At 41.9% G+C, this 26,381-nt stretch overlaps 2 protein-coding genes across 2 annotated transcripts in view; one reads left to right on the plus strand and one right to left on the minus strand.

The window, feature by feature from the left end:
- On the plus strand, window positions 1-18,184 carry LOC112559182 (leucine-rich repeat-containing protein 74A-like). The gene is given in 14 exon segments (XM_025230191.1): window positions 1-421; window positions 7,509-8,398; window positions 9,417-9,601; window positions 9,767-9,874; window positions 10,254-10,397; window positions 10,912-10,993; window positions 11,411-11,496; window positions 12,306-12,359; window positions 12,361-12,501; window positions 13,207-13,234; window positions 13,237-13,301; window positions 14,412-14,681; window positions 14,912-14,997; window positions 15,433-18,184. Coding segments are annotated over 12 exon segments (1,410 nt in total). The 5' UTR covers window positions 1-421; window positions 7,509-8,398; window positions 9,417-9,559; the 3' UTR covers window positions 15,737-18,184.
- The window catches only part of LOC112559574 (myophilin-like), a 15,538-nt gene continuing 6,766 nt past the window's right edge, over window positions 17,610-26,381 (minus strand). Inside the window, exons 3-7 of the mRNA XM_025230905.1 lie at window positions 22,822-22,871; window positions 22,317-22,397; window positions 21,476-21,549; window positions 20,958-21,162; window positions 17,610-20,439 (exon numbers count right to left, since the gene is read on the minus strand). Coding sequence (XP_025086690.1) covers window positions 20,257-20,439; window positions 20,958-21,162; window positions 21,476-21,549; window positions 22,317-22,397; window positions 22,822-22,871 — 593 coding nt within the window. The 3' untranslated portion in view covers window positions 17,610-20,256. The remainder of the gene's footprint in view (window positions 20,440-20,957; window positions 21,163-21,475; window positions 21,550-22,316; window positions 22,398-22,821; window positions 22,872-26,381) is intronic.

A 26,381-nucleotide genomic window follows, 5' to 3' on the forward strand; every position in this document is an offset into this window, starting at 1 on the left:
AACATGCTGTATGTTTTGTGGGAGGAGGGAGGGGCGGGCTTAGATTCGCCAAGCGCAAGCGAGTAATAACATGCTTCCTCGCGGGCAGACGACCAAACACACCTTCCAGTCACACCACTCGCGACAACACTCCTACCACCGCTGGCAGGAGGACTCCAACCGTCCCTCACTCGCCCCGACCGTTGGCGCAAGTCGTTCCGCCTGCGATGTACAATGTTTTTCGGTGGTAGAAGATGAAAGGAGCCGCCTTCTCGCTACAAAGCGGAGTCTGACAGGTGTTGCACCCATCAAATTATCAGGTGTAGCGCCAAGATACTTTGACAGTTACATTAGCCACGATACCTGGTGTGGTCCAGTATAATGGCAAAAATCGTCATCAGGTGAAAAGATAGAGACATCTGGAAGTGATGCTGCAGAAAAGGTAGGGTTTTTTAAAGTGTTTTTTTTTTCTCTCTTTCTCTTTCCCTCCTTTATTTTCTTCTCACGATTTTTTTCATAGATGTACTCTGATCATTGTTTGCTTATTAAGCAGCTGTTCGCCTGCCTGTCTTAATGTGTCAGTGTGTTTATCTAACTGTATGCATACTTGGCCACCTATCTTGGTGTGTGTCTGATTGCTTTCTGTTTGTCTCCTTGCCTAAAATATAAGTCGGGTTGGCAACCATTTCTTTGAATGAATTACAGATTTCTATTTAACATAAAAAACACTGTCATCGTTTTATCTTTTAATGTGAGACACATTAGAAAAACAAACACAAAGTCCGGTTAGAAACAGGCGTGCTGTTCTCCAAGCTTCCTAAGTCAAATTTAAATTCCCATTTAATAATATACAAGAGAGCAGACTTGCCACCTGAATCGCCAGCTACACTTGATTGTCAGGATACCCTGACAGATTCTAAACGATAAAGACGACGAGGGAACAGCAGACAAAAGGCATAATCGACCAAACAGTCGGACACGGCCCAGTAGTTTTTCCCTTTTCATTCGTGTATCGGGTTCGCTTATCAATATCTGCTAATACCTCAGGTGAGCTAACGCCAAGACAGAAATAGAATTCACGCTTTCTGTTTGGTTCCAGTTGCAGAGCACGTGCTTAAATGTGTTCCAAATGAGTGACAAAACCTAACTGCTGCGGGATAACATGAATAAAGCAATGTGTGTGTAGAGAGAGAGAGGGTGAATGGGGTTCTATCCGAAACAATTTACAAGTCTACACCAATGGTTCAATGCTAATCAAAACTGGCAAAAAAAAAACTTTATTTTTTTCATCTGCGAGATGATCGTAGGCTATGTTTCCTAGATGTATGTTTCTCCAGATATTTTTTATTTTCGAATATAGGTTTTCTCCGTTCTGAGATGATATGGGTGGCTCCAAATGAAAAAAAATTGACATGCTTCTTCCACACAGAACAAAATCTGAGTCTTCGTAATTTGAGACTATACCTCTCAAAGAAACCGTAAAACGGAGGTGGGGAGGAGGTGAAGGAACAAACGAACAAGCTAAAATTACCGCAGTATTTACCTCCCCGTTCTCTTGTCTTTTGTCTCCCCCTTTCTGCAGTCACCCAGGCGACGCCTGGTATCCCAGGTAATACAACTTTCAAAGTAACCTAGTGTTACACTTGATGACCTTACAGGTGAATACATCGTCAAACCTTTTTATTGTTCTGTTTGTATGTAGCATGGCTTTATTATTTACGAGGATCATTACATACCGACTGCTTTGGTCTCATGTACAGCAGCACTTGTCATTAGCACACCGGAGGGTTTGTTTGGATTTTTACACACATCACACTTACCTGCAGCATTACATACCTGAGGGCGCTTATTTGGTTTTCTATCAGAGCAACTATTTTGACTCCTTTTCTCCATTTCCTGCCCATATCTGGGCTGCCTATGTCACACCATTCAGTTGTAGCTAAGAATGTTCATTTAGTATATAACATACACATCTTTCTTGTCATTATATTGACGATGCACCAGTAATGGATTAAAGTAGGAAGGTTTTAATTTAAATGACAGGTTTAAATTTCAAAGGCATTCCAAATCCACATCCTTGATGGCACGTGTATTGCAGTTTAAGTTTCACGGTGAATTTGTTGGGTGAAAGGATTGATGTTAGACCGGCGTAGCATGTGTTAAAATTTCAACAAGTTTGATTGCCACTGACAAAATAAAAGTTTTCCCCTACAAGCTATATATTTATATATCTGAAAAAATATACGGCGTTTTGAACATTGTTTGAAGGAACTGTGACCAAGAGATTACAGCCTATACGTTTCAACATAACGATATATATATATACTCTCTCACTCATACAAGAAAGTGTGGATCGAGGTCTCTGAAGAAAATCGAATTGACTTAGACTCGTTTTAGCTTTGGACTTTCTCTTTCTCTCTCACACACAAAAGATCCATTAGCCACATACCTCTGTCACAGTTGCAGGCAAGTAACTAATACTTTGTTCTCGGCTCTCTTCTTTCTGCATTTTTTCGGAACAGACCACATTGCTGGGCTTTATAAAAACATTCACGTTTGTGTGTGTGTGTGTGTGTTTGTTCGTGCGTACGCGAGTGACGGAGTAGGAAAAGTATCAAAGGTTTCAGAATAATATACGAATAATGTAACAGGTTAGAGGCGGTCTTGTAGAGGGCAGTGCATTCCAAAGACTTCAAAGTGACAAGGAGAGGAGGCACCATCGTGTTTTTCTTCCATTTCAAGGTGTCGGCTTTTGCAGTTAACGCTATTTTTTTAATTCAGGCGTCGAGTGAGTTTTAAATATGAATAAGCCGAATCTCTAGGTGTTGGAACCGAACAGGCAGTTAAGCTGAGATAAAATTTGCCGCCTGGGTGTTAAAAGACAGTATTCACCTGTCACTTATACGATGAAAACTTTTCTTATAGACTTCTCCTTTCAAATCCTCAAGCGCCTTATAAAGTGGTAGAGACCAACCTGAAGAATTTCTCTTTGAAAGGCTTCGGTCTCGGATTTCTGCGAGCGCACTTTCGAAGAGATCGGGTCGTTCTTTCATATAGTTCTCGTAGATAAAAGGCTTTAGTCCCATTCACATCGCAGACCTAACAAAATGCTGGGGGCTGTGTTCAAACTGTCCCAAGGAAGAAAAGAAACTGGAAAAAAGTCAACAAGATATTCGTTGATGTGCATGAATCTAATTATGTCATTTGCTGTGTCTCGGGCAAAACTGCTTTTGTCCATGTTTCAGTCGGGTGTCGGCCGTTCACGACCTTTTTTGCGTAGAACATCATCCCCACTACCCAAACTGTGTTTGTTGCCATCGTCTACAGTTTATAATATTGCTATCGTGGTATTACAGACTATAACATTGGCTTTTCACACTACAGCTTACAACATCATGTATGTGATGTTGAAATTATAGCATTGTGTTTATCAGTGTACTGCTTATAATTCTTTTCTAACATTTTCCCTGTTTATTACAAACACAGCTGTAAGTTTCAAAACAAGTCTTTTGTAATAAAAGCAAAAATATTTTTGTTGTTACAGTAATAGCATTAATTAACCTCACACACACCCTCGACTAACCTACACGCTCGCGCGTTCTTGCTCTCTCTCTCTCACAAACACACACACACATAAGCACGTACACACACCCAGATAACGTATGTGTATATATATCTATCTGAAAAATACGAGATCAACTGTGCAGAGAAATATGGCGAAATGCATCCTTTGTGCCAGGGAAGGGAAGGCGCTTTGTATCCACTAGCTACATGATCGACATTTTCTGTTTCAATGACATTCACCGATGCTAGCTACCACACTCCCAGCACAGCAAATGACTCCACAATTATTTTCAGCTTTGTTGTGGTTTGTAAGAAATATTTTTTAAACAACGTTTCTGTGACTTTATTTCGTCAGTAAGTCTGCAAGGTGTCGAGGGCGCATTAAAAAAAATGGAGACCATATTATCGCATGCGTGCACACACATATATTTAGACCATGTAAAGGTCGTGACATCAGTCTCCCCCGAGAGCATAAATATCTATTTTCTCTGGTCTCCCTTCGGACAGAACAACCGTCAATTTAGTTGATCTGTCAAGTGTTACAATCGTGACAAGCCGACTGTAACTCTTTCCAGCAGAACGTTTACAGGAATCGATAGAGATTAAGAAGAAAAAAAAAATTAAATTAACATGAGAAGAAACCAGTGGAGATCACAAATCAACAACAAAACCAACGGAATATCTTGTTTCAAACCCGAGAGGATAGTAACGCCAGGACCATAAGTGACCTCAGAGACTGTTGTCATTATTATTATTACTATTATTAGCTAGCGAAGTTCTATTATTGTGTCTGTGTGCACATCAGGACAAGTAATATCAGCCCAGAGAGTGCTGAAAACCGTTTCGCAAGCGTGTCGTGACCTGCGGACACACCTGGAGTCCTCGCCGTTGACTAATCGACTTAACGCCTATCCACATCAAATCAGTTGTCAGCAAACCGTGACCGTTGCTTGCAGGTCGAACCGTCGCGCAAATACTTTGCCTACATGTCTTGGAGCTGATACCACGGACGTGTACAGGTGGACTGCTGTCTGTCTGCCGAGACCAACGCTTAGCCTCTTACGAAGTTCTCCGCTGTCAGTCTCGGCGAGCCTAAACAAAGAATGTGAATAAACCGGAAGCTTTGAAGTCTCATGCCTCGTTTTAGTAGTTAACTGACAAAAAATCGTCTGCCAGCAGTCTAGTAATACAAGTTCGGTGCTGATACTACGCCAACTCATCGTTGTGGACAGTTTGTGCTGGTTTTGACGACGGACAAAGTACACGGGGATTCTATTGTTTTCACCAGGGACAGACAGCATAAAGCTTGACTTTTTCCGAAAATGTTCAACAACAAAGGATGGTAGAAGTGTCGAAAGGAAGGTATAAACTGAGATATGTGTCTTGCCGTTGTTTTACGCAGTTGACAGCAGTACTTCGTTTCCGGTTTTGTCAGCTCTGAGACATTCAATCCGCGGTAAGTCTACCAAGCTATCCAACTAAAATAAATTGTATTCAAGTCTTGCTTAATTAATAAGAATGCTTATAAGAAAAGATGAAATCGATGGGATATGTGACCAAATGTACCAAACCCTCTTTCTTTCTAAGAAGTTTAGTACACCCTGGTTTTACTTTACCCTTACTTCTTTCTACACTTAACACGTCAATCTCCTTTCACGTGAAATGTTTGATCCTTTTGAAAAAAGACTTTCGTCTTTGTTCAACGTTTTTACTGCTGCGTGCATTCAGTTTTCTTTTATCCACCTCGCGAAAAGATTCGAAAAGTAATTGACAGTTTATTGACGCCACTCCGTGCAAAGACTGTGTTAACCTGCTGCTCGAGCCGAACGGCAGTTTTCTCAGCCTCGTGTTTTACCTTGTATTTAGTTTACTTTTCCAAAAGGTGTCCTTCTTGACTTTTCTGTTTAAAAGCAGTTAGATAAAAAGCAAAGAAGAGAGGCGAGGGTCGGTCTTGTACACTCGAGGGGTCATGACTCTTTGGGATCGTGTCCTGTGCGTGAATAGAACAGGTGTCCGTACACTAGACTTCTCCTCGTGTTTGAACTGCACCTGTCGAGTTTGGCAGTCGATATCAGACTTGACTCCGTGACCCATCGAGGAGCAGATCCCTGTAACAATAAACTGTGAATCTTTTGAAGCCAAACTTTTATAAAAGGCACATGAAGTTTTGGATACGGTTCATTGAATCACAAGGCTTAACAATAAAAAAATTGAAATAGCTCTGAACCAGGAGGTTACATTTAAGTAAAAAGATTGAGTAGGTAACTGATCTTTCCTTCACTGGCTTCGTCTTGTACGGTTGTTCAATCTGCTTGTCGATTGCTCGGTTGATAAGTAAGGGATGAAATCTTTGTCGTGTTATCCTGACTCCGATCCTGTAATTTGAAACGTGTCTGCTGCCAGGTTGTGGCATTTGTCTCCCCATTGTGTTCACTAAGCTAAAACTTGTTGATAACTACAGGAATAAACATTTTTTTCTACACCTTTCAACCCATGCTTTAAACACGTTTCAAATACCGCCCTAGGTCCTTCAGTGGCACGCCCATGTGTGTTTGTTCGATCAACTGTAAATATATTAATTCTTCGTGGGAGAGACGGGCGTGCAAGGACCGAAGCAGGAAGGGAATGAGAGAAAAGAGGATCATCAAGAGGAATTAGCATAAACATTGTGCCTTCACGAGAGAGAGAAAGGGGTGGAGGGTACAGGGAAAAAAGGATACAAATGGAAGGACATGGAGTAATGAGGTGACGAGTACAGAGTTAAAGAAAAGAAAGCCAGTAAATACTTTCAGAGGAGTGAGAGACGGACACGTACAGGAGGTCCTAGAGTAAAGGTGGGTGGAGAAAAAAGTTCCTTAATGATACACGAGTAGTCTGCTAACTCCACTTCTAATCTACACCACCACCAGTGAGCGACGACGACTGAGCAGTTGTTGTGTTTGGTCTCGTCTGAGAACGAAGCCCCCCGCCATCACGGACAATAAGCTCCACTAACTGTGTAAGTCTGTTGTCTCATTTATCATCAAGCAGAACAAGTTCTTTTCATCGTCAGCTCCTGTCAGCAATCGTGTACCTCAAGACAGGGTTAGGGTCTGTTAGCAGATTTGATCCTTTTATCGGCATTCCCCACCCTCTCACCCGCCTTCTCACTCTGCTGAATGGGTTTTAAAAATACGGAGGGTAATTCCAGGCAAATTTATGGGTGACATGTATATGCGGACGTTTTTCGCCCACAACAATCCAAGAAAGAGAAGATCAGGTTACGACCATTGCAAAGCAAACAGAAGACAATTATATAATGGAGTGCCTGTGGTGTATTTACTTCAAGGGAAGATCCGTTGTGGGGTGGGTGGGTTGGGGGAGCAGAGAATTTGTATCTCAGCTGTCTGACTAAGCAGAGATTTTGTTTCCGATGTGTCAGTAAGCTGGGACAGCCCAGTGCCTGAGAAAGGCGTTAAACTTCCTATGACTGCGCCGGTACACTCCTCAAAGGCTATCTATCATTCAGTTGTATTTTTCTTAAGCAAACTGTCACCTGGTTTGTATCGAAGAAATAAAAGTGTTTGTTTTGCAAACATGGCTGAACTATTTGGGATTGCCTAGAGCTGCATAGCTGAGAGAGAGAGAGAAAAAAAAACCAAAGTATGTTTTGGGTTCCACAGATAGAACCACTCTATTACCCTTTACTTCATTCATTTAAAAAAATAAATATTTAGGTCTAGTGCGTTTCTGGAGTTGTCAGGTATTTACTCTTCGTCCATTCCTTTGCCAGATTAACGCCTTCTATTTTTTTAATGCAATACAGATCAGAAAGTTTTAATACCTAACGAAAAGAAAGTGGAAAATTGTCGCCTTAAAATATTATTGCAACAATGCATGATTTTTTTTTAATTTTGAATTTAATGAGAGAGGTATTAATCATTAGCTATCAAAGGTCTAAAAAAAATTCTCTAAATATTTTTCAGCTAAGAATCGTCTCGATGACTAAGCAAGTTGGCGATGTCGGGAACCACCACATCTTGCAGACCATCACAGAGACCTCCCATTCGGCGAGACCGGCTTGTATGCATCGCCAGTTGCCAATGGACAATCTTCGACTACTGCTGTTTCTACCTCCAGGATCACGCCCACCTTAGTGCCAGGGGGAATAGTGCAGGTGCCTCGTCTCCCGGGGAAAATCATATTTACTAACAACCCGCTAGCAATGGAAGACCAGAACCCAGAAGTCAATCCGAAAAAGGATTCTTCGATTCAAGAAAAACAGTTCCAGAGAGACCCAATAGTTTACCACCTATTTCTTTCCCTAAAGTCCAGCAGACGGAAGCAGGTCCACAGAAGAAACAGTCGGAAGGCTCCATGGTGCAGATAGTGGAGCGGATGCGAGTGAGAGAGAAGACGTTGTTAGGATCCGACATGTCGGGAGACATGGGTGGGATGGGCGCCTTCAGATACACAGGCCCAATCCTCGGCTCTCAAATTTACTTCTCCAGCAGAACCTTCCAGAACAGAGGGAAGGGTGGCCAGCAACGCTTGGGAGAACAGTGTCGCAGAAGATGGTCAAAAACTGGTTCCACATTCTGAGCGACAGGCGCCTGCCAGCCATGCGCAGTCACAAAACAGCATCAAAGGATTCAGTAACCGGAAGCCGGAAGTGTCGCAACATAAAGACAGAAGCAATGCAGCAGGTTGTATGTGAGGCAGCAAGATACCCCTCAGACGTTCAGCCATCGACAGGAAGTGACGAATGAACGGGTGGACGAGCACTTGACGTCACTAACTGAAACTGACAGGGGTCACAAGCGTCACGTGGAGGAGGACGAAGTGGATTTTGATTCCGACGACGAAGAAGAAAAAAGTAAGGAAAAAAAAAATGGATGAGGTTGCGAAAATGTCATTTCTAGAATATTCGATTGATCTTGCAGAACGAAAGCACTGAGTCCAGCTACTTCTGTACTTCCAATAAATGAACCTTTCCTCTTAGAGATTACAGGCGCCTTCGTGCGAAGATCGATTCCATTTTCAATGAAATCCTGCCTGAAAGATCATTGAGTGCGAAGTACTCGAGACAATGTGTCTTCCCGCCTATTGATATTTTATAATGAAATAACATTGTTTGATACTACTACAATCTGTGGTAAATGATGATTTCGCTTGCAGGTCTTGTATCGAGATATTTATCTTAAGTAAGTGAAAGCTAAAAACTAAACCGCAGCTTTATAAGGTTATAATATGGTTTAATGGTTGTTAATTATTTATATAATTAATAATTTAGCTGTAAATTCAGTTTGACTGTATAAAACCGTCGTTGCTCTCCGTGATCTAGCAAGACTTCCGGTAGGTACACAGTTTACATGTAGGTGTGGAGACAGGCATTGAAACAGGCATTGAGGACGAGCTTAGCGATAAAATGTTGTATTCTATTGTTAAAACAGTTTAAGAGCCATCCATATACACTTTATTTTCTGTATTGTAGTTCTATACTGAGGTTCTCTTTGGTGATGATTTTTTTTTTCTTGGGGGGTTGGATGTTCAGATTGACACTTAGAGTGATTGTAAATCAAGCCATTTAAGGAAAATAACCTATAACATTGGATTACAATAATTTATTGTGATTCAAATAGCAGATCATTGTCCCCATTTCTTTCTGTATATGTTTATTGCTCCTTCTTTCTTTCTTCCCGTTTTCCTCCCTCCCTTCCTCTCTACCTGTCTTCTAGTCTCACACATGCACTCTCTCAAATCCCTCAGTCGCGAGGACGAAGAATTTATCCACTCACTTGAAGACATTGCACAGCTTGTTATCTGACAGCCCTACCTTTATCACCTGCGCGCTGTGTGTGCTGACTGTCAATGCCAGGGTTTCTGTGGGGTAGGCAAAGCCCCGCGGGCGGCGGGCAGGTTGTCCAGAGATATCCGGGAGGTGTACGAGAGGGCGTGTGCACACCTTCACGTGCAGCCAAGCCGCGCCTTCAGCAAACAGTGCAAGCATGCTGTGGTGGAACTGAGGGACAGCAAGATGGGGCCTGGGGACATCAAACCCATCGCCATTGCACTGGTGGTCAGTACAGCCTTCCCCCTCATTGCGGCCTTTATTGCAATGTTTATCAAGACTAACACTTCCATCTTTTAAAAAAAATTGTTTACTAACGAACATAAGATGCTAAATATAATACTTCTCTTCTTTCATATTTTCTTTAAAATTAAATACACGTTTTATTAACAGAGAGAAAGTCATCTGTGCGTCCTTGACCTCTCACACAACAACCTGGGTGCCCTAGGGGTCAGCTACATCGCAGAAATGCTTCAGGAGAATAAAAGCATCGTAGATTTGGTAAGAATGAGATTTACTGTAAATTAATAGAACAGCGCCCATGTGCCAGATTTTCTACAAGCATCCTTGGCTGATGCCAGAGACTGAGAATGGTAAACATGTCGTTGGGAATTCGCTACGATTTCTTCTACTAAAACAAACAAACAAAAAGAAAACAGAACAGCTATGTGAAAATATTTCAAAACATAAATTATTGTGAGTTTACAGTTTTATTTGTCGTGTCTGCGATGATAAATAATAATACAACACATTTATATAGCGCCTTTTCCACACCACAAAAACCAGGTTCAAAGCGCTTTACTTAGATACAGGTGCACGACGTACACCTTTGTGACATTTTTTAACCGCTTTCTTTAATGTCATCCGATTATTGCTTCAGAATCTGTCTGCCACGAACCCTGGACGGGAAGGGATCCGGGCACTTTCTGAGACATTACGTCATAACCGGTCCCTCTCCGTGCTTAGACTGGAGGAAAACCGGATTGAGCACACAGACTCACAGCTTTTGGCCGACATCATTAAGGTAACCTCACTTTCCATTCGTTTCTATCATTACGGTAACCATGAAGCCTGTAAACAAGAGTAACATGTAAGCCAAAAGGCCTCAGATTACGATTCAGGATGAAATGGTTAATATTCGATATCCATCACAATGAGAAACAGCCACAGGAAAAGAGCGTTCATTTTCTCCGATGTTTCCATTTTTTTTTCAACAGCCATAATAACGATTCCTAGTCTTAAAAATCTAAAAAATATATCATACCAAGTTGGTAACATCTTAGTGAGGATTCATTTGTTCATAATACAAGTTTAAGCTTCCTTCTATTTTAAAAAGAAGAAAGTAAACGCAGTTTATTTTGCTCGCACATCCCGAAGCAAGATATTGCCTTAAAAATATTGAAATGGGATGCGTTATAATTGTATTCATGTAAACGAAGTTCATGTTCTTGTTTCTTTTTGTTAGTAACTTTCCTTTTATCATCTACTCACACGGCATAACATTACAAGAATGAAATGTCTTATTTTGATCTTAACAGACCTCGCCATCATTAAGGTCCTTGCATCTCGGACACAACAGGTTGGGCTACTATGGGGGCGCTGCAATCGCTGAGGCCATTGGTATATAAATACACATTTGGTATATTGGTATATAAATATATATTTGGTATATTGGTATATAAAAACACATTTAAAGTTCATACTTGTGAATAGAGAGTTACAGTTGTAGCATAATCATTAATGTCTGTCGCTCTCAAAAGAAGTGGACTTGATGAATAAGTTTAGTTTTAGGGTATTCATAAATCATTTTAGTTATTAAAATGAACCGTTGTGATAAATCTTAATGGATCAACAGAAAATTCTAGACATGTTCATTAACTGATGTAAGCAACGCAGAACGTTACAAAAGAAGGCGTTTGAAAAGTACATTTAAAAAGAAGTTATTATGAGAATTTTTAAAATCCATCAGAGTTTATTTGATACAAATCAGAGTCGAACGTGTGTAATGAGTATCTTTCTTGTCATTATGATACTTAGCCCACAACAACAGCCTTGGCACACTGGATCTGCAATGGAATCACATACGACGCGACAGCGCAGCGTCCATCGCACGCGCTCTGGGGGTGAGACTCGGTGACCTTTGCGTTTCTCATTATATTACGAGCGAAACTTGATTCTGAAGTACATGTATGTGCTTTGGTTTATGTGCACGTTTGAAAACAGCTAAAAAATAAACCGAAGTGAGGTCAAGAAGTCAAATTGTCTTTAAATGTCAGTCGTTGCCTCCAAGTTCAGGGTTTTCTCGTCACCATTTTGAACATACAACCCGCTTTGGCAAAGACTTCCCGGGTAGGCACATGAGGAATGCAAGATTTTAGCGTTTTTATTTTCCTAAAAATAATTGTTCTCGCAATATTTCTGACTTTCTGACATCTTGCACACCGAGACTGATCGAGTTTACTCGCACATACTCGCTCCCTCTCTGACCACTGAACACTATTCATCCCGTTTACGTGCTGTTCCCAGACTTTTTCGCCGGATATCCGCAATGTTCACTGTACCAAACTGTCAGAAAAGCACCGAAGAATCACTTTTCACTAGCTTTTCTTTATCTAATGTCTTTCTCTCATGCTGTTCTGGCAGTTTTACTGATGATGATGATGGTACAGTCTGTACTAAATGAGAGACGAATAACGAAAACGAGAGTGTGTGAGAGAAAAAGAAAGATGTATTGCAGAGATGCAAGTAAAAACATTTTGTCTGTGTTTGATGTAAAATAGGAAATTGATTTTAGAGTTACAATATATAAAAAATTAATATGGTGTATTAATGATTTACTTCTTAGTCAGCTATTTACATAGCATATTTTTATATTTTAAAGATGTTATCCTGTTAAGTCTATTAATGTTTTTTATGGCATTTATGTTGTCAGACAAACAAGGGTCTGCACACGCTGATCCTTGCCTGGAACGGGGTGGGCAAGGAAGGGGTGTCTGGCGCTGGCACATGCGCTGCCTAAAAACAAGGCTCTGCGTGAGCTGGACGTCACGTGCAACCGCGTGGACCTGCTGGCCCTCAGCTTCCTCATGAAGGGAGTGGTCGGCAACAAGGGGCTTCGAACACTCAAGGTTTCCCTTTCCGCATCTTTGCTGTTTGTAGCTTTAAATAATAACAACGTTAACTTGTACAGCGCCATATCCTGGCCCTATGGACCAGCTCACGGCGCTTTAAAAATCACAGACACACACACGAACGCACGCAACATAATATGCTAACGCCTTGTCTATAAAATATTTTATCTTTCGCAATGGTGAGGGATTGTACTAAACTAGTGGTTCTCAAAGTATTTCGGACCGCGGACCACAAAAATATGGCGGACCACCAAGGCCTTTAAAGCTTAAAGTTGTAACGGGCTTATATCTGTCTGTTTCATTAACAAATATTGTATTTGCTAGGTTTGTTAATAGCTCACCGCACGCCCTAATCCTAGCCTTACTGACCCAGATATTTCGTGATAAACAGAGATTGCTAAGGTCGGTAAGTTTCGGTAATTCCAGGTATGCTTACCTTGATTACTCGCCCTCCGTTACGAGCAAAACTGTTACTAAATGTCCAATATCTGTGCAAAGCCGACTTGCGGGTGGTCTAAATCTGAGTGATTGCTAAATGCCAGCTCCAAGGCAGAGATTACAGAGAAGCTTTAACCTGTGATGGTAGTATAACGGTTATCGGAGATGTTGACAAGTTCCAACCTACTTTTAATTTTCATCCTTGTTGGGTTTTTTTTTTTCCAACAGGGAAACGCTTATCAATAAAGTTTCTTCTCCTGACAGGTGGGAAATAATCCGCTAACAACAGACGGGCGAAAGCCATGATTTCTGCTGTGACGTCAGCTTCCAGTCTCGAGCTGTGCGAGATCGACATTTCCGTGAGTGTGAAGGATCATGAGTAGTATAACAAACACTGTTTACTCATAGGCAATGTCATTAACAGTGATATGTATAGCATCCAGTGTCAATATCAAATGTCATGTACAGCGTCGTAATCATTGTCATTAATAATCATGTCTTTGAGTATAGGGAAAAAGTAAAAGTCGTCCCAGAACCTTTTTTTAGGGTTAGAGACCTCTCTTTTCTCCTCGCCAGATTTACCTGAATAATTCTATTTCTTCTCCCTCGCTGACATACCTTCCCCAATCCTCTTAGGAGTCAGGTAATCATTCCCGCCAGCTGGGTCGACAAGGGGAAGTGAACTGCGCTACACGGGTATCGAACCGGAGTGCATCTTCGTTCTGACGCCAGCGCTCTAATCACTCGGTTATCTTAGTAGCATAAGATTGTTAAGACAGGATCACAAACATTCTAAGAAGGTAAACTATAGATAAGTAATAAACTGCAGGACACCAAAAGTCTCCTGTCAAGCAAACAGAACAGAGAGGAGTATGATAAGACCCGCAGATGTATGTGGAAGTTGTCTAACTACGTAGGTATGATACTGGCAGGTCTCGACAACAACGAAATCTGAAAACAAGTCACGTTACTGACGAAAACCACGTGACGTGGACACGGCTCACCCAGTGGCACTGTTATCACGTTTAAATTGCGGCATCAGCATACCTCCCCGAGGTTGGTCCGAGGGTTAGATGTAAACAAGCGCAACCTTTGCTTATTCTGTTACCCTTGTAAATAAAGATTTGTCATCTGTCATTTGTTTTCTGGGTCTTTGTAAAGACTATCAGCCGACCTGGTCATGCTGGTCGCCGATAGGGCCAGCGCAGTAACTCATGTTTTGTCGTCTACATCGTCATCCCCGCTCCCCCAGGATCTTTCTACAAGGCCAACACTTTAATCAGTTATAACTTGGATGTTTAAAACTGAAAAAGAAATAACAGAGACGGATATTATTTTTAAAGCCCATGGTCATAATTAAAGTATCTTAGAATCCTGTCTCAATATAGACACACAGGGATTTTAAAAAACACAAATTCTTCAAAAATACCTTTAAGTATCTTTGATAAAATATTTCATGTGTTCTTCAGGGCGTTCCGGTTGACCAGGAGTTCATCAACATGGTGAAAACCGCACAAGAGACGAGAGTATTGCGAGTCAAGCACGAGGAAGTCATCACCATGGCGACTAGCGACCAGAAACGCGAACACGACCCCACCAACCTTAGCCGCTTCGACCCGATCATGGTGCTGTTCGAGTACATGAAGCTGGACAACTTGCGGGTCATCGACATGTTCCAGTTCATGGACACCCGCAAGCGGGAGAAGCTCAGCCGCAATGACATGCGCGACGGTCTGAACGTGAGCAGTCTTCAGGCAACAGTTACTGTCTGTCCTTTTTGAAATTGGTGTGCATTTTCGTGAATGGAAAAAGGAATGCCTAACCTAATGGAAAAATCCAGATTTGTTTGTTTCGAGCTCAGCTCACTAACGTAAAAGACCTCTATCACTCACGGACACACACACACACATGGGATGATAGATGAAAGAATGTGCGATGAGGAAATAAGTCCAAGCTTTTCTGTCTTTAGACGCTGAAGATTCCTCTGACAGAGTATGCTCTGGACGTCATCATTGAGAAACTCGACTTAAATAAAGACGGCTTTGTGGAACTCGAGTAAGTCGATCGATTCCGCCGTGTGGGCATGATTGTGGGAAGATGTGTTTACAACCTGTCCATCAGAGACTGTATAAATATCATGTGTTTCTTGAACATGAAGCTTAAATTTCACTGGGCTATTCCCCAAGTTTTCTGTAAGGTTAGATGCCTTGTTGCTTTCCACCTCTCCCTCATCTAATAGAATAACAATCTTGTGAGGAAAAGTCTTTTGGAAACGAGGGCTTATCAATGTGTTTACAATGCAGTCCCAGCTTATCTCGCCTATCCCAACCCTCGTCACACTTTATGGAAGAACGCATTGCCCTCAAAGTTGATGTCAGGCGGATATTGGCGAGATAAGGAGTTGGGACTACTTTTGTTTTCTATTAAAGTGTTGGGTTTATATTGAACTCCTAATCCAGACCACTCGTGTGTGTGTCCGTTCTCTGCCAGTGAGATGATGAAGGTTCATCGAGAGACGATGCGTCAGATCAAGCTGAGAACCATCAAGGCCAAGGCCAAGAAACGCGAGGACGAGAGCCTCAACAGCCTGCGCCAGACCCTGCGTGACGTCATCAAGAAGAGGAAAGAGGAGAACGAGACCCGACGCGACAGCGTTGCCAAGACGACCCAGGGTAGGAAGTCCAGCGTGGGTGTGACAGGTCTGATGGCATCTCTGCAGATGACGAAGACAAAGCAATCAAGGTCCAACGCCCAGAGACCCAAGAAGTCACTGCAAGCGGGCATCACAGAGTGAAAGAACCTCTGCACCACGTGCTGCCATAACTCGGAGACATGACTCTTTCATCCACCAAGTCCTCAAATCATCTACAATTCCCCACATCGCACAAGGACCTCCAAAGTAGAGGGTCTGTGGCAGAAGGTCGTTGGTTAGACCCCTGATCGGACCTGTAGCTGGAATACTCTCCCCTGCCCATCTAGCAACTATTGCTTGATTTATGAGAAGAGGTAAATGTGGCGAAAGAGACGGTTGATTTCCTTCTACGTGTCATCCCCTAGACACAGTGAACCACTGACACTCACTGCCCCTACGGCTAATGGGAATAAAACATTTTACACATTTTGTAAAACACGACCAGAACTGTCCAAGGTCTGGAGAAAACTCTGAAAAGTTTAATTTCAGACACTTGTCTTGTTTTGCATGGTTGTCTATAGTATGATAATTTATTTTCTAAGCCAGGAACATTGCGCTCAATACTTGTTTTCATAAACAGCTGCTGAATTGCTGCCTTGAAAAGTATGACGTCTTGACCAAGAAAATCATTTTATTTATACACCCACCGACTTTCGCAAATCAAAATATTTTTGTGATAGGTACAGAGAGAAAGAGATGGAGGGGGGATGAGTGCTACTAGAGGTCACAAAAATAAGTGACGCATAAAGATAACGTTTGTACCATCTTAGGTACATATTAAGCTTACTCTTTCTAAAGAACAATAATAATAACTTCTATGCAATTTAAGTCACCACCATCTATATAGCGCCATGTAGCAGGCGTTTCAGTAATAATATCGAGAAAGAAGAATAAAGTACTAACTGACATACAACGAAACAGTTTATTAACGAGTATAAAGTTGATCCATTTGTAAAAATCTTCCGTGATATCTGCTGTAAAATTCTCTTGTCCTGCGTTGTTCAAACCAATATTACATCACAACAGATCAACTTAATTATTAGTTCTTTAGTCATATGTGCAGACAGGCAAAGCATGAAACTGTTTTGCTGTGGGCAGTTTGGACAATATCGTACATGTGTCCTCGACCTTGCTTTCGCTGTCTCCACTCAGAAGTAAACAGCCACAGGTAATAATTAAAGGGACGCTACTGTATATGTCTCGTTCGGTTGGCAGCGAGAGTTACCTTTCGTCATTTGCCGAAGTTTATCCTTTCGCTCTGTTGACATGGTTAACACACTGGGCAGGGATTTTTACTGCTTAATCCTGACTTCCACTGTTTTAACATGCAGTAGACAAAGAGCTATAGATCAACGTCTGTAGTTGACAGCCAGAGCCGGGACATTAAACGACAGAGTAATGAGTAATAAAATAACGTGACCTCTGACCCACAGTAACTTTTTTTTTTAGATCTATACTCCTTCCGGATGCATAAAATATTACAGTAAGCTGTTTGTTTGATGCACCTACATGGAAATAGCCAATATATGCATCACTTTCTTTAACTAATTGCCAATTCTAGCACAAATTGTTTATCAAAATGTCCGCCACTTGTAAATCCAAGTTGCATCCCACCCTCACTTGCAACTGAACGCAACCATTTGTAAGCCTGATCTCCATGGCACTCTACGTGTAGTGTCACCCAAAAATGAAAATTTAATTTATTAATCTGTTTTAATGACCATCTAATGGTATTCCTAGTACAAAACTCTGCACTGAGTACAAGAATACAGAAGCACTGCCAAGGCGACGGGATTAACACCAACTTTTCTGCTTCGTATTCTCTTTATGGAGAGTGTCACGGATGAAAATATTTTAACTCGCAACAGCCCTCCTTTCAGACTCTCAGCCCTCCACAGTAATTTCTGGAGCAGCTAAAGCAGATACAAAACGAAACAAAAGCTCGCATTTCAAGAACACAAAAGCCAAAGAAAAATTTGTTTTAAAAAGAAAACAGCATTTATTTAGTTCTGAGCTTCGCGGAAAAATTCAAAATGTAGTAGACAGCTGCTCACCATTCATTAGTTTAACAGCCATGACATCAGAAAGAATACTGACATTTATTAACCCGGAAGTAGATGTAGAAGGCAGCTCCAGAAAGCCTCTAGAAATACTATACTCACTCTAATGTGTCGGTAACATCCAACTTACGTCGCTCGGTTTTGGTTTTACCATCGCACTTCTTTTTCTTTTGCTATAAGATGGAAGACCTAGCATATATGAAGTTTAGGCGGGCAGGTGAATACATAAACAACGCATAAATGCATGAGGATGTGCATGGACGCACGCAAACACTCAAAAACAAAAATTTGATTCAGCGAAACGTGCTTGCGCCTACAAAGCGGAAGTGCCTGAGTTATTATCGCCCTTTGCATGGAACTGGAGATGGGACTGCGAGCTTAGCGTAGTACGGAGTGCTTCGCAGGAGTTCTGGGTCACTTGAATGCAACAGGGAACATCTAGCCACTCCTCCATCATTTCTTGCAAACATTGTCAGATTACAGCAAAAAAAGAAAATGAAACATTCTTTGCTGTGCATGTCTTTTCTTCAGCGTTAATGTTAATTAAAGAGATGCGGGGCCCAAAAAACTAATGCATGTCAAAAAAATAAAATAAAATGGGGGGGGGGGAGCAAAACAGCAAAACAGAACGGAACTGGTCTGTCAGGATCCAAAACGAGGATGACGCAGAGGATGTACCAACATCATTATAGCGAGAGCTAGATGTCGACGGGCGTTCACAGCGAGAACGGGAAAAAAAGCTAGAACAGCAGATTATAGCGCGAACAAAAGATGTGAACAGCATGAACAGTGCATGTTCACTGCGAGAACAGAAGAGGTGAATGCGCGCCTACAGCGAAAACGGCAAACACGGGTCCCATAAATGGTCGATTGATGTGTCATAGTATCTGCATACCGCAAAACTACACGCTCATACCCACACACTCTTTTTTTCCCGCAGATTGTAGCTCAAACAGTGCTGCATACACATGCACACGTATCTACTGGTCCCAGTTCGACTTGTCCATAATATCGACGGACTATGGCAAAACAAATAATTTATCATAAGTGGTTCGCTGCTGCTATGGACTGAAAGTGGGATGTTTGTTAACAGCATACAAAAATACTGGTTGATTTAATAATACCATAAAAAAAATTGAAAGCAAAATATGTTGGATACCTTAACATGTGGTGCAACAATAAACCTTTCCTGGAAGAAATGTACTTCCGTTTGTAGATAGGTGGTTTGGAGAATGTATAGATGAGCTTAAGTACCGAGTACACCCCACAGGTAGTACAGTAATGTAACTAGGTCCTTATAGTTAAGTACTACATAAAACAGCTCCTGGCTGAAAACCTCTCTGCTTAACGCATGTACAGGTTGCATTATTTCGTACATATTTCAGTCTATCTCCACCTCGGCCCTACTCTTGAAATAAATTGCTTGGTTTTTCTTTATAATTTTCCTACCCTGCCCCAAAAAAATTATTTCGAGATTCGTAAAATCTGACAAGTCTGCTTAAGATTTCACAGCGTTACAGATTCTGACAAGTATTTCTCTCCAGAATATAAAGAGGCTAAAATTGTAGGTGTGATATTTCTGACACAGTGGTTTACGAATAATATGATAAAGACGACCAACTTGGAAAGCACGTTTACCGCAGAAACTTTTGTCATACTTTACTTCTGCGGTATATCAACAGCAGCAGTTGATTCAACTGCTCCTTTAAAAAAATAAAAACAAACTCTGAGCATGCACTCTGAACAACAGAATTTTAAAAATGTTAAAAAGATTTGGTCCCGAATTAGTAACATTTCAAATAAAATTCGGACTTTTGCCAAAGAATACTGAGGCTGCCAGGCAGGGGCAGTCCGTGTCTGATTACTGCATGATTACCGCTGTCACGCGCAAAAATTAACAAAGGCAAAGCGGTGCGACCGTTTCTACGCCAACCTTCTGTGAAGCACTGGTCGTTTCCTGCCCGATAACAAATTAATACCAGTCTTGGCTCGCCACCACCAGCTCACAGCTTGTAAAATGTCTACTTTCTCTCTGATTAGGCAGCAATGCAAAGTATTCAAAAATGTTTGGGACAAAGGGAGTCGGGAAGGTAAAAATATGAAACTCTTCACGATACCAAATGAACAACATATGCTTCTGAAGGTTTGTTGGCGGGATTTGCACCTCATAAATTCTGCCGTTTCTTTCCCTGTGTACATTAAATATACATAATACATAAAAAAATAACAAACCCAGGTATGCACTGAGAAACATACAGACACTAGACTGCATTACAGTTGAGCTCTGAAGACAATAAACAAATTAAAATATTAAGCCAAGAATTCTGATCTTTTTCCCCTTGGTTTCTTTCCCTTGTAGATGAGCATCCGGTAGCCTTGCGATACTTGTAAAGTGTAAGAAAGTGATGCCAATACATGTCGAAGAAGACAATACACAAAGATGTTAATTTGTCATGAATAATGGATCATGCACGGACTTAGTTTGGAGGTCATGAGGGATGGGGAATGGGGAATGGGAATGGGAAATAGGGATGTGCAGTTAACACGGACATCGTGGTTCCATCAGTCAGTTATGCTCCTTCCTTTCCCGAAATTAATTCCCTTTTGGTTAGCTCCCTTGTTGGTGCCCATCTGCAGCCCGATGATTGTCTGCCCTTCTCGCAGCGTCTCTTCGCTGAAGTTGCGGGGATTGTAGGCGGACTCGCGCACGCCTATCGTTGGGCCTTCAAAACCATTGGCCTGTGCCTATAGTTCACATAAACAGAAATTAGAATTAACAACATAGGCAGCAAATATGAGTTGACAACATAAAACAAAGGATATCTCATATACTAAAATCAAGAATAATCTTCCCATTGCATTGTATGAACGCGACTGATGTGTGTACGGGCGCGCGAATGTCTGTCTTTTTCATTTTTCGATAACTTTTAACGGAAAGTTTTATGTTTCTTTATGCCTCGTACACACGAGCGTGCGCACACACACACACATACAAAGAGGCAGCGATCAATTGTTTAAATTTAGGTATGCTGTGCACTCCTCCTCTGCTTATCCATAATGAACCGCCCTTAATTTCCCCCATTAATGCCTTTCATGAATATTCCACAGCCCTGATGTGAACATCTGGCAGTGAATATTGCAGGAGCCTATCATTTACCCTCCTACTGATCATCGTTTTTGACATTCTTGTATACTTCCGTCATCATGTCATCACCACCCTCACCATCGTCTTATCAATGAACTATCACCAAGTGCCTACACACCTTTCTGCCCAAAGCGTGAAGCGTGTTCACTACTTGAGTCATGTTTGTTCTCTCGAACAGTGCAGCGGTGTTGAACTGGTCCTGTACAGACAGCCCATAGGCCGTACACGCTTCCAGGAATTTGCCGATGTTCTCCATCATGAAAAAGTTGGTTTTAGGAGGGTTGATCTTCTTCACTGAACCGGGCTTTAAAACGTTAATAAACCTGGAGGGGAAAACCAAGAAACGTTTTAATCCACACTACCTGAAGAGGTATAGACAGTCGGAAAAATAGGTAACAAGGGCAGGCCAGCCTACCTAAGTTTTCTTAAAAGACTAAAACTATTTCTGGTCTTTTATGCTTTATCCATTATCTTTCATTGTTATGTGATTCATCTTGCCTGCTCTTATTCAAACAACTTGAGTGATCATCGTAAGTATAAAACTAGTCAGTGTGAGTGTGCATATATATGTATCACGTACACACACACATGCACACAAAGTGAGACAGGACACGGTGCTCAGCGGTCCACACGTACCGACAGAGAATCTGGCCGTCGCGCAGAACCTCGCAGAACTTGTCATGGCCAAGTGGCGTCTTGGGGTCGGCACCCTACAGAGACAAGCCCACACAAATAACATAAAAAGTAAACAATCTGCTCTGACAGGTCTCAGTTTACTGGGCCTTTCTATCGATAGTCAATACTACATTGCAACCGCATCCAAACCTCCATCCACACATGCTGCCATATACATTCAATCATGTACACTTCATGGCTTCAGTCGGCACGCATTCATTCAATCATGTCCACTTCATGGCTTAAGACTGCACGCGATTAGATATCTATTCTCTGCAGCACTATTCCAGTCACAAATGTAGTCCCAGAGCTCCCCGAATCGGGCAACAGCTTCGAAGGTCCAAAAACTTCAGCGAAAAGACTATTCATGCCGCGAATCTACTAAACTGCTGGCTCAGGTCAACTGATCAAGTTAGGCATAATAATATATTGAAATACAGATCACGTCCAGTTTGTGTGTGTGTGTTGACCTGCCCGTGGCCATAAAATCCATTAGAAATGTAAGTTCATGGCAGCGGGAGACGATAAGGGCAACAACTTGTGGACGGTGGGAATTATCAAAGCTAGAGCACTCATAAGGTCACGAACTTAATAAATCAAAAGCCATATATGTCAGGTACGATCAAACACTTTGCCTGCTTGCTGGCAGTGTTAGCCCCGCACTAGCACAGCATCGATATGAAAGGACTGGAAGTTGAAAGAAAGATGAAAAGAAACATCTTTGTTGCGAGGATTCTTCAAGTATCAAATGCCTATTTTGATTATCTTAAATTTTAAGAATAATAACAAATCTTATACTCACCGGCACTAATTCTATATTTAACAAGCATTCAATCCACTCTCGTGACTCCTGCTCAAGATTAACGTCATACTTCTCTTTAATCTGAAAAAAAACCCGTTGTATCTGTTTACCTTATCTGCGAGAAGAAGTGGACATTTACAGACACTAAACATAAGCAAACATCCACAACCCGGATACTTACCGACATAAAACATAAACAAACCTCTACAACCTTGACCTTTACAGACACTAAAATATAAATAAACATTCGCAACGACGACCGACAAAATTGCTAAAATAAACAGAAGAACTACCTGGACTTTTACAACACCTAGCATTAACAAATATCCTGAACCTATACTTATACCAGGCATTAAACATAAATACAGAAATAAACAATATAAACTATCAAATATATTAAATATAAATAGATAACCAAAACCTGGACCTTAACCGAAAGCAGATATTTACAACCTGAACCCTAACAGACATTACACATTAAAAGAAATACCATAACTAGTCTTACCTTCTTGTTAACCTCCGCGTCAGTCCGTACCCACGGGGCCGAGTCGCCATCTGCAGGCAAAGAAATTAGCATTCTTTAGTGTCAGGCAGCTTAGGATGCCGAAATATCCTGACTTTTAGTGCCTTGTTTTACTGTGGATAGCCTGTGTGTCATCTCACTAAAATGGCTCGAGTTTCCTGCCTTGTCGTTTACATCGAGTGTAACGAGCTGTGTTCTCTGGGCTACCATATTTGGACATGGGAAACACCTTATCATGTCATTAAAGTAGTTAATACGAAGCTGTCCTGAAATCAATCCCTCAGTCACCTTTGAAACCCCAACCTTTTTTTTTTTTTGTTTAATCCTGAACTTACCACGAGCTGCGCGCGATATATATAGAGACAGGGAAGGAAGACATAGAACCCTGTGAACATGGAGCAGTTCGACCGGAAGTTATAATACTTAAAATACAGGTATCTCCCGCTTTTTCGAAAATTGGCTTCACGCCACTTCATTATTAAGAAAACTCAATATTATACCTGCTTTCTCTGGAAACTCCTGTTTCTCCACCTTCGTGTGTGTGTGTGTGAGAGAGAGAGAGGTTGCGTGTTTGTGCATGTTCTTCTTCATCATCATCATCATAGATGATTCTAATAATACCATTTAAACTTGAGTGTCACAGGCACATTCTAGTCACAACGCTGCCTACCCCTCAAAGGGCAAACTTTACACTTCGTTGAACAGGGAAACAAAGTCGGTGACCGGTCCGTGACAACACACACACAGACCAAATAAGGTGTAACGCTTGGTGAAGAGTATAAATTCAGACAGTGCACTTCCTGCTAGGCACTAAACGACGCCCGCACCCATCTGTTCCTTTCGTACACCTGCACCTACAGGTGACTTTAAGGCTGGTATTCATGTCGACCATCAAGATGAGGTCTATCAATGGCCATAGGTTATTCAGACGTTAGCAACTTCATGCACAGTCAGCGGCTTCGCTCTTTCATCTTTTAAGGCAAGAAAATTGACGACAGGCAAAACGATATAAGGCTACTCAATTTTTCATTCATTCCTTAGTTCATGCAAGGATTGGGGAAGAGGCCAACAGTTCTTTCCCTGACACATACACCACTGTGGGGTGAATGTTGGAAAGAAGACAGAGCTGACAACCTGTAAGTGAGCGGGATTACCAATAATACATAATGTACATAAATACCTTATGTCCACTACGAATATCACGCCAAGAGGGAAAAATAATCCAAGCTGAATCCTGAGAACGAACAGAAAGCTAAAAACATTAAAGTTTATCTTATGAACATAAGCAGCCTCAACCTGCGAAGTACCAACTCATATGCATTCCATTCTCAGGGGAGTCCTAACTTTCCCGCGACTCTTCAACGACAGTTACTATGTATCTAAAAGGCAAATGTCACATCTACACTGTCTAAAAATATTCTATTAAGATTTATACTGTGTAATTTTCATGTCACAGACTGAATACTTATAACCACAGCTTACAAAATGCTACAACTGCCTTTGAAGCAAGAACATCAAACGCCTACCGATTTTCTTGGAAGACCGGTTGAGGGGGACCGGAAGGGAGTGTAGCGATTCGCGCGAATTATTTTTCTTATTCTAGTTGTTTATGGTCTGCGATACCAGGGGAGAGCATCACGCGAATGCTGACGCAATCCCCACGCGGAGTATTTTACGTCATTCAATGAGGTTTTGACGTACGACAAGTTGTCACGGCGTAACTACGGCGACTGCAGACAATTGAGGTGGGAGCCTGCCGACTACTCGGTGCAGATATTGTGACTGGTCGGCATGGACTCTACGAATGGTCGCTAAGCGGTCGTCCTAGTTACCAGGTAGCTTGGGGCTCCATTGGCCAAGAAGTAAATAAGTTAGGCGGACTAACGCTTGAGGGACAGTTAGAGACGAGCAACTCGAGGTGATGGACCTCCAACACATTGTCCTCTTGCGTGCAGCGGGCAGAGATTCAGCGATGAGACATTGAAGCGAAGACTTCTGAGTCGTGCAGTGGAGCTCTGTGTATGACGGACCTCCACTGCATTAGCAGCAAGAATAACGGATGGTAACACCGTACCTACCGAAGGGTAGTACTGAATTGCCAACCTCCCTACCGAAGGGTAGCGCCGAATCATCATTTTCTCATTGAAGGTGATAACGTTTCGTCTGTTTAGATACGCCTGGAAATAATCCGCCTTGGCCATAACATATCCGCTTCAGATACATTTGGATTTATAACTGACCGAGCATCAGCTTGCATACACACATTTGTGATATAATTCGAACGAAACGGAACAACCGTGACGACGATTCCTCGATGCGGAGATAACTAACTCTACGATCGTCTGTTCGGTTGACTTCTGTACCAACAGTGTGTGTGTGTGGATATTGAACCATCGGACAGCTGGCATCAGATTACCTGAAGAGTGGAGTGTCAAGTGTCGGGAGGATTATTAACTTTCTACAGACGGTAGACAGTAGGCGGTAGGCTACTTCATCGTTTTCTTTCTCATTTCATTCCCATTTATTTTTAAAACATTAAATGTGTTAATTGTTGGCCGGACCTTTTTGTTGAAAAAGGTGGAAGAGTGCGGCGAGCGAGGTTTACATGTAGATGTTTACACGCGCTCGCATATATACGTAACGCACTCTCCGCAAAACGTTACAGGGAGGAAGGGCGAGGTCATGACTCTAGTCTTCATCTACCTGTCAAATAACACGAATCGCATGAAGAACATGCTCTGTAATTTCCACATCTCTAATTTCTTAGTCTCGGTGGGTTTTGCAACTTTTTCCTTCAGGGTTCTGATCCGGGTTACCCATGGTATACCTCGTGTCGCGCTTGACTGCGCCGGCTGCACTGAAAGGCTAATGTAAAGCTATTAATGCCGACATACAAGCAATTTTATTTGATGTTATTTTTAGACCAGACCCCTATGGGCTGATGTTAATCTATTCTTTCGGAAAGTCGGGATACACTAGCAAGTTTAACAGTCCGCTTCTGCTCAGTGAAGAGTACTATAGGAATGATAAGTACTTTAATGAGTTTATCCCCAGTTCTCAGTGCCTTCGAATCGACAGTTTACAGTTTTTATTTCCAAAGTGCTGAACTGACAGAAATTCTGACACAACCAGTTGGCAGGGGAAAATGGAGAGGGAGAAAATGACAATATGACCGAATTATTGGCGCTACTCCATCACGGATTAGACAGGATGAGGAGCAGAAACAAACACTTGCTCGATGTCCTGTGAAATTCAATTTCCGCTCGAGTCCATCAAAGGACCGCCTGAGCCTTGCACCTGAGTGACAGAACGTGACCCGCACTGACAGAGGGTAAGCCAAGCTGCCGTCAGCTCGTGATCGTTTTGCTGTTATCATCATAGTCATCGATCTCTTCAATGATAGAGGGGCATCCACAGGGGTACGGGGGAGGTGGAGTATGACTGCTCGTCTGTCACTACCTGGATAGCACGCGTCGAGCGAGTATACACAGATTTTTCTCTCTCGCTCATATAGAAAATAAAAATGCAGGCAAACGTGAATA

The sequence above is a fragment of the Pomacea canaliculata genome, linkage group LG3 (assembly GCF_003073045.1).
Source record: "Pomacea canaliculata isolate SZHN2017 linkage group LG3, ASM307304v1, whole genome shotgun sequence".
NCBI classification, from domain to species: Eukaryota; Metazoa; Mollusca; class Gastropoda; order Architaenioglossa; family Ampullariidae; genus Pomacea; species Pomacea canaliculata.